This window comes from Sciurus vulgaris (assembly GCF_902686455.1).
Source record: "Sciurus vulgaris genome assembly, chromosome: 8".
Classification (NCBI taxonomy): Eukaryota; Metazoa; Chordata; class Mammalia; order Rodentia; family Sciuridae; genus Sciurus; species Sciurus vulgaris.
In genome coordinates, this window is record NC_136468.1 from 130,969,808 (window position 1) to 130,985,737 (window position 15,930).

At 48.9% G+C, this 15,930-nt stretch overlaps 1 protein-coding gene across 6 annotated transcripts in view; it reads left to right on the top strand.

The window, feature by feature from the left end:
* SGSM1 (small G protein signaling modulator 1) overlaps positions 1-15,930 on the top strand; it is a 72,334-nt gene that overhangs the window by 35,766 nt on the left and 20,638 nt on the right. For 4 of the 6 annotated variants that reach the window (XM_079151268.1, XM_079151269.1, XM_079151267.1 and 1 more), the window contains 5 exons: positions 3,321-3,485; positions 5,333-5,471; positions 7,749-7,813; positions 9,841-9,986; positions 14,030-14,158. In XM_079151268.1, coding sequence (XP_079007394.1) covers positions 3,321-3,485; positions 5,333-5,471; positions 7,749-7,813; positions 9,841-9,986; positions 14,030-14,158 — 644 coding nt within the window. The remainder of the gene's footprint in view (positions 1-3,320; positions 3,486-5,332; positions 5,472-7,748; positions 7,814-9,840; positions 9,987-14,029; positions 14,159-15,930) is intronic. The other 2 variants (XM_079151272.1, XM_079151271.1) reach the window with 1 other exon arrangement.

Here is a 15,930-nt window from a genome sequence, read left to right on the forward strand (position 1 = left end):
CTTGGCAGTCAGGCATTGTGTCTGTTGGGGTTTCCTGTGTTTTCACCCATGATGTTCTTTCATGGCCAATTAGGAGCAAATCCCTGTGTTCCAGCTCAGCCAGGCATTACAGAGCCACTACCACAGCCATGGCTGCCCAGCATCAGGCCGCGGACTCCTCCCAGCTCCCTGTGGTAGTGAGTCTCTCATGGAGCCCTGGCCCTGCACCAAGGCTGTTCTGGCCCAGTGCTGAAAAGGCTGTCTGTGCAAGTGACAATCCCCAGGATACCGAGCTGGTTCTGTTCCCTTTCCCGAGAACCAGGGCTCCCACCCCCGGAGACTGACAAGGCCTCTCAGCACCTCACTGGTGAGCCCGCGATCGGGAAAGGCCAGATCCCCTGGAGCTCTTCCCGGGAAATGCTTCCTGCAGATTCTCACCCAGCAAATAATTTGCACGCTCCTGCTGGGAGCCAGGCTGGCTGCTGTATGTTAATTTTGGGGAGATCCCTGTTATCCTGTTGGGGGTCAGTGTGGCAGAGGAACAGAGGCCAGCAGTGCCCACCCTCAGTCCTCGGCTCTTCCTGTGCTGGGCGTGTTCTTTAATCGCCAGCTCCCCTTCTCAGTGTCTCTTCACCTGAAAGGTTCCTCTGGCCACCAAGGTCCCTTCTCCCGTGCGTGAGGCATGTTGGAAGTGTCAGGGACTCAGTCTCCCTGGAGCATCCCCCAGCCCCTGGCTGACAGGGTTTGTGCATAGATACCCCAGCCCCTCGCCCTCAGGTGAGCAAGCTCTGAAGCCTCTGTGCTTTGCAGAGCCCCTCAGGGCTCCCCAGGGAGTTTAGGTGCAGTTGCCCCTCCTGGAAGCCTGCTTATTCTTAGTCTTTCCTACCCCGTCTCACTTCACCTCCCTGGTGCTCGTGCTTCTTAGTAGCACCTCCCAAGTAATCGACTGGCACTGGGCTCCTTCTCTGCCTTTGAGGAAACCCTGATGAAGCAGTGTATTTAGGAGGGCTCCTCCACCTTAGCATCACTGATGTGATGGCTGGAAGCGTCCTTCATAGGACAGGGTTGTCCTGAGCTCAGGAGGGTGCAGAGCAGCATCCCTGGGCTCCACCCTGGATGCCAAGTAGCAGACCTTTCACGTTCCTCCAACTTGTGACAATAAGAAATGTCTCCAGACATTGCCGTGTTGCCTTTATGTGGGCAGGTGTGCAAAATTGCCCCTGCTTGAGAACCACTGATTTCGAGAAAAGAACCACCACTGAGTCTGCTCTGCCACTGCAGGACACCCCGTGCTCCTTCCTGTTCAGGTCTCCTTTCCTTGTCTGGGGAACAGGGTGAACAGCACTCCTCACCAGGGTCATATTCTGAGGACTCAGAGTGATGACTTGGGAAATGCCTGGTTGCCAGGTACAGGCCCCATCCTTGGTGGATGCTCAGGTCACAGTCCAGTGTCCTTACTGAGTGCCGCATGTGCCAGGTCCACTTCTGCACTCTGTCTTCATTCATTTCATCCCCAGCTCAGCCCTCCCAGGCAGGATGTCACCACCGTCCCCCTGTTGTGCAGAGGGGAAAACAGGCACAGAAAGGTAAAGCAGTAGATCCAAGGTCACACAGCTGGTTTGGGGCGTGGCTGGGCTCTGGACACAGGTGGTCTGACTCCAGAGCCTGTGCCTCTAAGCCCCACCCCATGCATATTGTTTTCATGGAGGGAAGAGGCCAAGTGGTTTCACCCTCTTCATCCTCAAGGTCAGAGGCAGCCCTGGTAATGGGGACCCCATCCTTGGTTGAAATTCTCGGGGGCCTGAGCCACACAGGGTTTACCAATTAAAAAAAAAAAAAAATCAGAAGGAAATAAACCCTTTCCCGTGGGCCACATTTTGCAAATAAAGTGTTATAGGAACATGGCCACTTCCATTCATTTACATAGTGTCTGTGGCTACTGTCAGGCCACCACAGCAGAGGTCAGTGACTGTGACAGAGCTCAGGTGGCCCACAGAGCCAAAAATATGTATCATTGAGCCCTTTGTGGAGAAAACGTGCAGGTGCTTGGCTTCAACAGGAGGACAGTTATTTCACCCTGTGGGGAGAGGCTGTGGCTGCAGCTGCGTCCGACCTCCCTCCCACTGTCGTATATCCCAGTCTACATCTCTTGGCTTCTGACTGGTCTTTATGCCGGAGGCAAAGACAAGTTCCAGAGCATGTGGACAGGGCCACCGTCAGAGACTGGCATTTCAGACTCCTCTGTTGCTGAGGTTGTCTCCGTGCTGTGGTGGCCACAAGGCCCATGTGCCAACAAGCACTCGAGAAGTGTGTGGGCTAGTGTGATCGAGATGTTCTGTGGGTGTAAAACACAACCCAGATTTTCAAGTCTTTATATAAAAAAAAAAAAGAATGTGAATTACGGCATGAATAATTTTATATTGATTATATGTTGAAATGAGAACATTTTGGGAATATTGGGTTAAACAAAATACACTGTTGCAGCTGTCTTCACCTGTTTAATGTGGCTCCTGGGCAGTTTTGGATTCTATGCATGGCTGCGTCACATTCCCGTTGGGCAGCGCTGGTCTGGAGCAGGATTTCCCACCGTCAGCTCTGTGGGCCTGGTGGGCTGAATGATTCGTTGGGTGCAAGGTTGTCTTGTGCTTTATGGGGTGCTGGGCAGCATCCCCAGCCTCCAGCCACCAGATGCCTGTACCATTGAGCTTACCTGCAAGTTGGGACAACTGAAGTCTCAAGACATCTCCAGACCTGCCCCAGTTGAGAGCCCATGGGAGGAGAGACAGGAAGCAGTGGGAAATGGCAGCAGGGGTCTGATTGGAGCTCAGAGTTGGGCCTCCTAGTTTGGAATTTCACTCATTAGCTGGATGGTCCTAGGCATGTTGCTCTGTGCACCTCAGTCTCCTCATCTGAAAAAGGGGATAATGATAGTACCTGCTACTCAGTGAGAGACCACTGTCATTAAAGAGAAGGGAGACTTCCGTTAAAAAGTCCGGCCTTGCCAGTTACTCCCTGGTGGGTCTTAGGGTAACAAAATTAGATCACCATTTGGAGGCTCAGTTACTTCTGCAAGATGAGAAAACAGATGCCCCCCCAGACAGGGTCACTGTGGACAGTAAGGCAGAGCACTGCCCAGCCCAGCACCCATGGAACTAGTCACTTGATAACCATGAGCATTCTCTTGTCCTCTAATCAAACACAGTATGCCTGGGGGTGGGGGCTGTGGAGAGCAGGGCGGGGGGACAGTTCAAGCCCCAAGGAATTGGTTCTTGTGCCTGTCTCCCTGTCCCACCCACCCCAGACCTCCCCTTAACCACAGTTTTTTTGTTTTGTATCTCAAGTTGCCCCCGACATCTTGGCCAGTGCCTGCCCCATCTCTGTGGGACCCGCCTGGATGATGATTCCTGCTGGTCAGTCCATGCTGGTAGTGGCCAGGGGGAGTCAGTGGGCACAAGCCAAATGGAATACCGCCCTCCCTACACCAGGCCTGAAGGAGCAGCTTCCCTGTAATGTCTGGGCTCCCCACTTCCCCAGGGCCTGGGTCCCAGCCACCTCTGCCATGTTGTCATTTGAGTCTTGGTTCCAGGGGAGGTGGAAGGAAGGGACCAATCGATGCCCTCAGCCATTCACCCTGCAGCAGGCAGCTGGTAGCATGGTGGGTTCAGCAGTGGAGGGACTGGTTGGTGAAGCCTGCTGGGGCAAGGGACTGGGATGGAGGCATGATTGCCCCCACTTGGACTAAACCAATCAGCACTTCCCTGAGACTGGCACGGAACTGCGGGTGTCTTTCTAGAACAGACTAGGTGGGTCACTGGCCTTTCTGGGCTATCTCCTTGTTGAGTCTGCATGGGGAGGACAAGTGTGGCCGCAAGAACCACATTCTGTGAGCAGGACAGACCCTGGTGGGTGCCGAGCTCTGATGGTCAGTGGGTCAGGTCCACAGCTCCCTCTCCCCATAGAGCTGAAGGGGAGTTGAAACAGGACGAGTTGTCCAGGAGCCGTGGCATATGGGGAATGGGCACCTCTCTGAGTTCCTGGAACGAGAATAAGTAAACCATGACCCATGTGCCAAATCCGGCCTCGCTCTGTACAGCTATGAGCTGAGGGTGGTTTTTATTTGTTTCAGTGAGTGAAAAAAATCAAAAGAATATTTCATGACACGTGAAAATGATGCAGAGTTCACATTTCAGTGTCCGTCAACACAGTGGCCTTGGAACACACCCAGGCTCCTCTGTTTACATTTTGTGTTTGGGGACTTCTGCACTGTGATGGCAGAGTTGAGTGTTTACGACACAGACCAGATGGCTCGCGAGTCTAAAGTACTCAACCACCCAGCAGATTCGTAGACGTCGTGGCTCTCATAAAGCTTGGAAAGAAGGAAATCAGGGAAACTGAGTGTTGTGTCCCGGGAGCAACTGATCAGGAATCACCAGTGTCCAGGAGTGAGACATCAGGATCTCTGGAATGTGGCTGCTGTGTCAAAACTGAAAAATACAGATTTGAGCCAGACATGGTAGTGCACACCTGTAATCTCAGCAGCTCCGGAGGCTGAGGCAAGAGGATGGCAAGTTCAAAGCCAGCCTCAGCAACTTAGCAAGGCCCTAAGTAACTTAGCAAGATCTTGCTTCAAAATAAAAAAAGGGGGGCTGGGGATGTGACTCAGTGGCTAAGCGCCCCTGGGTTCCATCCCTCTTACCAAAAAAAAAAATCCAGATTTGAGGACTCTGTCTCCAGGAGGTGAATTCAGTAGGTCACGAGTACAGAATGGGCTTGTGACTTTCTGATTTTGTGGGCTGCCAGTCTGCCGGCACCCACCTAGTGGAGCAGCTTTGTGGCCCAGGACCATGGACAGCGCCCGCACGCTTCCCCCTCACCCCCTGGTCTCTTGCCCTAGGTGCTCTGCCTCCTCCCTGGATTCAGGCTCCCTTCTTGGACCACCTGGTGCTCCCCCAGGAGGCCCATCTCTGGGGACTCGTTCCCTCAGCCTTCCCAGAAGCACCCAGCAGGCTCCCTTCCTTCCCCTCGGCATCCTGTGAGCACAGCTAGATGACAACATGGCGAGGCATGGCTGCCTGTTTTCCTGGCTCTGGTTTCCTGGTTCTTTTCCTCTCTAGCCATCATCAGCTCTGCTCATCTTCTGGGGCCTCCAGATCTTGGTGGTGGCTTTCATTGGATCAGGTGGGCTTAAGGACCTCAGTTGGACTCTGATCTAAATGGCTCTTTCCTACTTTGTCTTTCAGGGTCTTTTCCTTTCCCTGTGCCAGCCTAGAGGATGGGGAAGCTGCTTGCTTTGGGGTTTTTATGACCTACACAGATTTAACCAAGGCTCTTTTGCCCCTTCTATTTACCACAGTCCCCCAAGATCTCATGGATGTCTCCGTGAACAACCTCCCATCTCTATGGCAACCCAGCCCCCGGAAATCCTCCTGCTCGTCCTGTTCACAGAGTGGCTCGACTGGTGGCAGCTCAACCAATGGCTGCAACCATGAGAGGTAGGAGGGGCTGTGCTGCTCGAGGAAGAGGCTGAAGGGTTACCCAGAGCTTTGTGGATGCCCACTTCTTGCCCTGCACCAAATCTGGAGGAGTGAACACAAGCTATGGAATCAACCAGAGCTGGATTAAAACCTGGCCTTGTGCAGTTGTAACTGTTGGAACTTACTCACTGTATCAATCAGGATAAACAACACTGTGCTGCAGTAACAAATAGGCCTGAGATCTTAGTGTAACTTTATATAGCAACTGCTTTATCACACATGCTGTGTGTCTATCATGGGTTAGCAAGGACCTCTGCTTTTTCCATAATTAAGGGAAGCCATGTTGTATTTTGCCAGTCACACAGTGAGAGGGAATAGTAGCTCTGGAATCAAGAATAAACGTTCCACCAAAATATGTTACTGATAATGTCCTCTCCCAATTCATTGACTCTACCCACAGGAAATGAGGAATTGTAGCCCTACCATGTGCTTGGAAGGAAGAAACCAAAAATAATATTTAGACAAATACCTACAAAATGCTTCCTTTATGTGCTTATAAGGAGCAAATCAAATAATGGTTTAGAGTGGCCTGCACATGGTACTTGGCATGTGGCAACATTTAGTAAATGGCACTCAATGTTGTCTTGCACTAAATTAGATCTCAAGTTCATCTCTGTCCATATCCACAGAGCTTTTGCCTCTTGGGAACTACTCAGCCCATTCATGAGACTGGTGTAGTTTCCCACTGGCCCAGCTTGGCCTGGCCTGGGAGAATCCCTTCCTTCTGGCCTTGCTGGCCTTCTTCCTAGTGGTGTCCAGTCTTCAGGCAGGGGCTGTGAGGGGTGGGGGCCAGTGTCAGGTCTTCAAAGCTTCCTTACCCCTGGCTTTTCAGTAAGTGGTCCCACAGCATCACCTGGGCAGATTCTCAGCTTATTATCCCAAATCTACTAAATGAGAAGCTGTATTTAACACCCTAACACACATGTCGACGTTTAAGTGTGAGACGTGCTAATGCAGCTGGAGACTCTCAAATTTTATTGTGCATCAATCACCTTAGGCGGTGCAAAACGCATAGGTTCCAGGACTTCTTCCTAGAGATCCGGATTGAGGTCTCTTGAGGGCCCAGGAATTCACATGTTAGAGAAACCCCAAGTGTCTCGGGCTGCACCTGTCATCTCCACGGGCCATTGAGAAATGCTGCTTTCCCTAATACACACTCTGATAGTATCTGCTTACGTACCTGTCATGGTGGAGAGCTCACCACCTTGCTGAGCACCAAGCCTGCTAGGGAACAGTGGTGGGTGTGATGCTGTGCTTCTGTAACCTGAACAAGTCAACCTCACCACCCTGAGGCACAAAGGACATTTTCCCATGTGCATAACTGGAGATTGAGGTGTGTTTGCTCTCCAGCTTCCCTGGGCTTTCCTGGGCATCCCCTGGGATGTCCTGAGAATAAATACATGGCTATTCTTCCATTCTGTGCCTTGCAAGAGCATACAGCACTCCTTTGGCAATTCTTATAATTTCCAGCAATGCTAGGGGCTTACTCTTCCCTCAGCCAAAACGGCACCCAGAAATGGCCATGCAAGGGGAACCTTAGAGATATCACCCGCTTTGCAGTCATTCCAACTGAATCCCAGCATGACTTAATGTGGTTCCCCTGGGTCACTAGAAGAAAGTGACAGAAACCCACTTTAAGCTGATGCAAGAAGAAAATGAAATATGTTGGCATAACTGAGAAGTTCAGATACAGCAGCATCTGGATGAATGATGCTCAAAATAGGAAGCCCTGTCTGTGTCTTCAGATGTTGGCTTCACTTGCCTGTTTGCTAGTTCCACTCTCTGCTCTCAGGCAGGCCCTCCCTGTACAATGGCAAAGATGACTCCCAGCAGCCATGAACGTATATCTCCCTGGCTTAGGAACTCAGACAGGAAATTTAAAAAGAAAAAAACAAAAAGTGTCTGTTTCTTGGTAGTTCCAACAAAAGTCCCAAGAGATGATTCTCATTGTCCCAGGTTGAGTCACATGACCATCTCTGAACCAATCACCATGACTTCAACCTGGGTCCTGCACTAGGTCGAGTCATTTGTCCCATCCAGACCACAGGGACAGAGGTTTATGGGAGAGGTGATACCTCAAAGGAAAACTGGGGTTCTGATAAGAAGGGGCAATGTAGCTGCATGGAAATCACAGCAACCCACCCTGCGGTCCCCTCAGAGAATGGCTGTGATCCTCTTCAGAAAACCTGGGCTGTGTGTGGCTCTTGTCAAGCATCTTTCTTTCTCCCCCTGCAGGGCTCCTCTGAAGCTTCTCTGTGACAATATGAAGTACCAGATCCTCTCCAGAGCCTTTTATGGATGTGCGTATAGGTCTCCATTGCTGATGTGGTCTCCAAAGGAGCATCTATTGAGTGCCTGCTGTATGCCAGAAATATCCGGGGACAGAGCCTGGCTCTGGAGTTTGAACATCCCTACCTTCTAGATATCTGGTTTCAGGCTCAGTTTGCTCATCTACAGATTGTGGATGAATTTTATCTGTGGGTTCTAAGAGGGCAGTGGACCCTGGGGCCCCTGGGAAAGGAGGCTTGGTTTGGTCACCACTACATCCTGAGAGTTTGTTTTCGGGATGGAATGAGAAGAGAGCGTAGTCTTTAGCACCTAGTATTGCATGTCGTAGGTGCTTAGTACACATGAGTTCCATTTCGCAGGCAGAAGAGAAAAGTACCTGATCTCATCCCCAAAACTTAAAGATCAAAACTAATAACATAGATTTCTTGGTTGTTCCCATTAATCAGACATGACACACAGGGGCAAAGTGACTTGCCCAGGTTCACACAGCTAACAAGCTTTAAAGACCTAGGACTTGAATCCTGGCGTGCTTGACTCCAAAGGCTTTTTTTTTTTTTTTTCTTCTCTCTACAGTCTAGTTTCTCAGCACATTTTATTTCCCAAGCCCCCACAACCTGGATGGGGAAGATAAAGCATGCATTTTTAGGGATTCTAGAAAAGTTCTAATACACCCTGCATGGGCCTGCATGTTTAAGTTTGAAAACAGTTTCCTGGTCAAATGGTTTGGGAAACACTGAGGTTTTCTGTATTCTTCGGGACTTCTCAGAACCTTGGCTATGCTAATATCCCCATCCCACTCAAGAAATTGGGGGCATGGGCAAGTAAGAGGAGCATTCCCTCAAATGTATTTGGCCACAGAAACCTGGATGGGCCTGCATAGGCCCATCATCTCTGAGTGCCTGGAGAGACAGGAAGGGTAAGCTCCCCTCAGCTGAGGTTCTTCGCTGTTCTGTGACCACCATCTCCAGTGCCTGAGGCAGAGCCTGGCATGCAGCAGGCACTGAGCAAGGGTTTATCAGACCCAAGTGCAGCATCTTCCTGAAGGAAGCAGAGTGTTGAGATGAGTCTGGAACCAGGTGATCAGATGACGACATTGTGCATCTCTGATGCTGGTTGAGAGCCCAGATTCAAACCAGGAGGCCTGGGGCCAAATCCCCACCCTATACTTCCTCTAGTGATGTGACATGGGCCAATGACGTAACCAGCATATGCCTCAGTATCCCCATCTATAAAGTAAGGACCGTGCTAATACCTGCTTCACACGGTCATGGTGAGAAGTAGCTCACTTATGGAAACTCAGGGAACAGTCCTGGCTGTTAGTGCTGGGTAGCATCATGTGCACTATAAACGCTGGACATTCTGTGATAACCACCACCATCCTTGTACCTTCCTGTTGTTGGTGGGGTGAATCCTCAGGCTCTAGAAGTTCCAGCATTCTCTCTGGGAATTGGAGCTGAGCCAGGAGGAAGGGGCGCAGTCAGCAAATGGCACAGGCTGGCATTTGCTGAGTGCTTCTTGATCTCCAGGCACCCGCATGGGCCCAGGGTGCAGCACATTGGCAGGCATTCCTTTAAGGTGACAGGTCCACCCTGGAAAGCAGACCCGGTGCACTCAGCATCTCCGGGTCACTGACTTGCTGGGACTTTCTTTATCCAGCAGCAGTTTGAGCAGGAGTCCTCACGTTCCCTGTAGATTTGAGGCAGAGGCACAGTGAGCTCGAGGAGTCCCTGGCCCTCTTCCTTCCTGATCCTTTCCTGCCTGCAGCCTGTCAGTTGAATGCATTGGATTCCAACCCAGTAGGGTGGTGTCACCCTGACTGAGGCCGAGAAAGGTGACAAAACTTCCTGAGGGTTGAGCAGTCAAGCCATCAAGTGACATCACCCCTCTGGGCTTCACGTTCCTTTTTTGGGAAAAGAGGTGATGAGAATTTGTAGGGTATGGGGGTTCAATAAGCTGGGGAGAAGGATGCCACTTTGAAGACTCCATGAGCCAGAGAGGCAGATGGCAGAGCATGACATTTCACTTCCCTCCCCAACAGGGCTCGCCTACTGCAGACACCTGTCCACCGTGAGGACCCACCTGTCAGCCCTGGTCAATCACATGATCGTGTCTCCAGACTTGCCCTGTGATGCTGGGCAGGGCCTGACTGCTGGGATCTGGGAGCAGTACCTTCAGGACAGCACGGTAAGCCTTGGCAGGACTTAGGCTGCCACGAGGCAGGCTGCAGGGAAGGCTGTCCTGTTTGAGAAATAGGGCCTCCTGCCTGTGGGCACTCGAGTCGACCTGCCTGAGTTCTGTACAGGCACATGGACAGTCCTCTCTTCTGGAGAATTCCAAGACCCACAGCCCACTGCCCCTTTAGGGTAGAGATTGAAGGACATAGACAGGTTGAGCATAGCTAATCTGAAAATCCAAAATGCTCCAAAATTACTTGGGTATTAACATGACACCACAGTGGAGAATCTCACGCCTGGCCTCATGTGACGGGTCCCAGTCACAACGCAGCTGCACTGAACATACTGCATGTAATTACCTTCAAGTAATAAGGAATATATGAAACAAATCATTTCTTTCTTTAAAATGTTTTTTTAGTTGTAGATGGACACAATACCTTTATTTTGTTTATTTTTATGTGGGGCTGAAACTTGAGTGCTGTTCAAACTCCTAGAATGGGAGCAGCTGGGTCCAAGGCAGGCACTAGACCTTTTCCACCAGGGCTCAAAATTGTCCCATCTCCGTATGGTGGCCTAGGGTCTAGAGATAGTCACCTACAGACAGTCATTGCTTGAATGCTTTCTAAGATTTCCTGATTGTTGTAAAAGTGTCGCTGGGAGAAAAATGTTGGTGTTTGAAAAAAGTTTCATCATCAGCTAGTTTGGGAAATGTCGAGGTTAAACAGTTTTCTGTATGCCTCAGGACTTCCCTGAACCATGGCTGTGCTAATATCCTGGTCATACTCAAGAAATCAGGGGAGGGCTGGGGCTGTGGCTCAGTGGTAGAAAACTCGCCTGGGATGTGTGAGGCACTGGGTCCAATTCTCAGCACCACATATAAATAAATTTAAAAAAATAAACGTCTATCAACAATTTAAAAATGTATTTTGAAAAAAAAGGAAAGAAATCAAGGGAATGAAGGAGAGTAAGAGGAACGTTCCCTCAGATGTATTTGGCCACAGAAACCTGTTGGAAAAGTGCCTCCCATGGCGAGTGGAAGGCGGAACCCACTTTGAGAAGCTCTAGTTTGGGCCAAGAACAGGATCTTGGAGGAGGCGCCTGTCTCCACACTGGGTGGATCTGGTGGCCCTGTTGGCTGTGCGCCTTCCCACCAGGTGCAGGAGAGGACAGACACTGCTGTTGCACCCTGGATGGGGTGTGGAGGCCCTATTAGGTGCATTCCTGGGGTTCCAGGGGACTAGGAGGAAAGATCAACTAGTTCCCAAGCCTGAACTAACAGAAAGGTGGTTTGCTTTTTGCCAAAAATACTCATTTTTTAAAAAAATTATAGGAGTAATGTCCATGTACTGTACGAATTCAAAGATGAATACAGGTGTACAAAATTTTAAAAGAAACTGAAATATCACCTCTCCGCTTTATTCTTCTAGTTCTGATCCCTGGGGCCTTAATTTGGTGTAAAATGTTCCATATATTTCCTGTGTTTATCCATAAGAATATCTTTATTTATATATTTATATCTTATCTGTATTTCTATAACTATAGATATGAAGCCATATACATATGCATGTATATTCATATACATATATGTATATATATATCTTTGTAACTTGTCTATCTTTCTATATCTATGAGTCTATAGTATATATAAGGCACATATATATACTTTATCAGTATTTTTGTATCTATATAGATACAAATCTACATGTCTATAGATATGCAGAGATAGACTTATGTATATTTCTGTATCTACTTACATATTTATATATAACTACATATTTTTAAATCTTATCTTGATCTCTTATTTGTATTTATATGTAGATATGTAAGAATATATATATCTAATATATAGATAGAAATCTACACCTCTATAATATTGATTTCAACCTTACTTATATCTCTTATTTTTAAAATGATATGATATTAAAGTTATATTTTAAGTAACCAATTTACTTTAATGTCAAGTGTCTTTCAAATCTCTAGGTGAAATACTGAATGCTAGCACCTCCTATGTGAATGGGCCATAATTTATTCAAATCTTCCCCTAATGACAGACAGCTGGGTTCTTATTTTTTAACAAAAAAATACTGTTTTAAAAAAAACAGTATTTCAATCAACATCTTTATAGCTTTATAGCTTTTTTTTTGTGCTAGTGCTTTTATTTCGAGAGATTCCTAGAAATAAAACTGATTGATTTGTGTTTAAAATTTAGAGAAGCCAGCTTACTGTCCCAGAATTTCATAGCACTCATAACCCCCAGCAGCTTCTGAGTCTCCATGTTTCCTGAGGAATGTAAAAGATTCATTGATTTCCGGGCTCAACTCCAGCTGTACTGATTTAGCACCTCTGGGAATGCAGCCCAGAATCTATGTTGAAAGGTCCCCAGGTGCTCTGGTAATCCTCCCAGTTGGGGAGGCCCCAGTCTAAGGACAAGTTGGTTGAGACACTACAGTGAGTAGATCTCACTGAACACCATTCTCAACCTGCTTGGCTATGTCTTGCCTTTAGCTGCCTATTGGCATTGGGCTAGACTGCACTAGGAAGGGACAGGCCCCACTCTCAGTTGCTTGACACCAAGGGGTTGATTTCTTGCTGACTTAAGAGCCCCAGGTGGCATTTCTGGTGAAGGGTATCTCTCCTCTCCCAAGGGGTTCAGGCCCCTTCTTTCACTCTGTGCTCCCACCATTTCCAGAGCCTCATGGTCATGTGATCCAGCTGAAGGGGAAATAGTACAGAGGGAACCCACCTGTTTTTTCTGGCCTTTGCTTAGAAAGGGCTTCTTCTCTCACACCCTCTCCCATCCTATTGGCCAGATCCTGGCAGCATGGCCACTCCTAACTGCAAGGGAGGCTACGAAATGGAGTCTAATGATAGACCCAGAAGAGGAAGCAGATGTTTGATGAAGAGGTCAGAGCCTCAGTGGCAAACTGTTTTCTGCTTTTTAAACAGCTTTGACGAGGCCATCTACAAAATATAAATTAAAAATCCCCAAGAAGGACAAAAGAGGGGCTGTTTTCCCCATTGTTGTTGGGTACACCCAAGACTAGCCTTCCTATGTGAAATATGCTTTTAAAGTTGGAATATGAAATAAAGAGGTGATAGGAGATGGCCCTGGGGCCCTTCAGAGCAGCACCCTGCAGCCATTGGTCCCTTCCACAGACACAGTCCAGCACGGATCTGCTGGCTCCTCAGCTCAGTGAAAAGCCTTTGCGTAGAAATGATTATTATTTAGGTGTACAAATCAACTCCACACAATATGGCAAACAGTTGCTAAGGTCATACTAGTGTGCGCAGAAATTGTTGCTGTGTGAAGTAGTAAGTGGAAACGTTCCTTCTAGATTCATTCCCTTTCAAGTTTTCTTAGAGCCAAGTTCACACTAATAACTGCATGATAATATTTCCAAATATACACAATATGAAGCACTGGCTTAAAATTAAACATACATGTGAATTATGACATACCAATTAACATACAGTAATATACAATGGATTTCCAATACATTCATGCTCTTCATTTTTCTATTTGCAAAAGCCCTAGGCATGCTGTAGTCTCACTAGATACATTCTGTATCAGGCTTTTTTTTTGTTTTTTTTTCCACTTAACACACATTGAATCTTTCCTGTGAGTTCCCTCCACACTGTCTACTTCCCGTTCTGCCGGTTCACATGACCATGAGGCCCTGGAGAATGGTGGGAGCCCAGACTGAAGAAGTCTGAACCTCTTGGGGAGGAGAGATGCCCTTCACCAGAAGTGCACACCCAGGGCTGTTAAGCCAGCAAGAAATCAGCCTCTCTGGCATCAAGCCTCATAAATGCACCTCCACCCTCTTTAATCTCTGTGTGGTACCCAGGCAGGGATGCCTGTTCTCCATGGTGGGCAGCAGTGGGTTGCTAGGTGCTGCTCCTTCATATAATGCCACAGTTAATCCTCAGGTACACATTGCTTTGCTCATGCACATAGGATCTCTGGGGCTGCTCCAAGAAGCAAACTGAGCCTCAGAGCCCACCTGCTGGTTCCCAGCTGACTAAACCCTCTGCTTCCTTCCCCCACCCCAGAGTTACGAGGAGCAGGAGCTGCTGCGTCTCATCTACTATGGAGGCATCCAGCCCGAGATCCGCAAGGCCGTGTGGCCCTTCCTCCTGGGCCACTATCAGTTCGGGATGACGGAAACAGACCGGAAGGAGGTTGGTTACCCCCTGCAGGGTGCGGGGTCTCCTGCAACAAAAGGAGCTGGACACTGTGGGCCTGGGGAGCTCTGGTTCCATGTTGGACCAAGGTAGGCAGGAGACAAGGGGGGACCTCAAGGCTCATGGCTCCCCCCCATTTCCTGTTCAGTGGACGTACAACACAAGTGGCATTTGTCACTTTTTAAATAAACCTTTTGAGATCATTATTACATTAATATTCAGTTGTAAGAAATACAGCAGAGGATATTGTATGTCCTTTACCCAGTCCCCCACAATGCTAACATCTAGCAAAACTGATGCAGCACGAGGCACCCCCAGGGCCTCAGCACTGGGAGACCACACCTTTAATGCTTGGGCTTCCCAGTCTCACCTGTTGCCCTCACCTGTTGGCACTGGGTGTGTGTTTGGTTGGTTCTTTGGTGTTGTCACGGTGGAGAGTCATGCCCACCTTCCCAGTCAGCATACAGAACATTTCCCTTGTCCCGCTGCCAGCCCTGACCTCTGGCAGCCACTCCTCTGCTCTCCGTTGCTGTGATTTTCTCAGTTCCAGAGCGTTAGACCAGTGGAAGCACAAGTGTGCCACCTTTGGGGACTGACTCTTCTCAGGCAGCACAAGCCTCTGGAGCTTCCTCCTGGTCACTGTACCTGTAGTTGATTCCTTGTTGTGGCTGAGCAGTATTCCATGGTCTGGGCGTACCTCAAGCTCTTCACCTGTCAGCAGGGAGCTCTGTTGCTACCAGATTTTTGGCTCTCACGGTGGACATTTGCATGCAGGTTTTGTGTGAGCATGGGTTGTCATTTTCCTGGGATAAATACTCAACCGTACCACTTGATGGGTCCCAGGGTAGCTGCATGTTCAGACTTTTCAGTGCTCACCAGCCACCAGAGCCGTCTACACCTGCATCTTCACCAGAGTTTGGTGGTGTCCCTGATTTTCAATTTTAGCTACTCTGCGTAAATGACATTTTGTTGTGGTTTTAATTTGCATTTCTCAAAGGGCCATGAGGTTGAGACTCTTTCCCTGCAACATCAGCCATCACAGGTCTTCCTCAGGAAGTGTCTGCTCCTGTCTTTTGTCCATTTTGGGTTTGACTGCTGAGTTTAGAGTTCTGTGTGAACTGTGGTTGATAGTCCTTCCTCAGACAAGAGGTCTATACATACTCTCTCCCAGTCTGTACCTTGTCTTTTCATCTTCTTAATAGGGTCTTTTGCAAGACAGAGTTGAGTTTTTTATTTGTTTATTTGTGTGTGTGTGTGTGTGTGTGTGGTGCTGGGGATGGACCCAGGGCCTCACAGGTGCTAGGAGAGTGCTCCACCACCCAGCCGCACCCTGGGCCCCTCTAGATGTTTCTGATGGAAATTCAGCTTTCCCCATTTTTTCCTTTTACAGATTGTGCTTTGGGGTTCAAGTCTGCAAACTTTCATAACTAGCCCTAATTACCCAAGCACTGCTATGTTTTTTTCTAAAAGATTTAGTTTGACATTTTATTTTCAAGTCCATGATCCATTTCGAGTTCATTTTTGCGTGTGTCGTGCCATTTGGGTCGAGGCTGGGTTTGGGCTCTGGGCCTGAGCGTTGGAAACGTCGGCCCTCCTCCACCGAGGGGCCCGGCACCTGTTTGGCGGGAGGCTAGCGTGACTCGGTATGTCTGTGCCTGATGTACAGGTGGGGAAGGGGTGGGGTGTGAGTCGCTGGGACGTGAAGGGCTGGGGGGTCGAGGGCAGTGCAGAGCTGAGGCTGGAGAGGACATGAGGAGGACAGCTGCTGA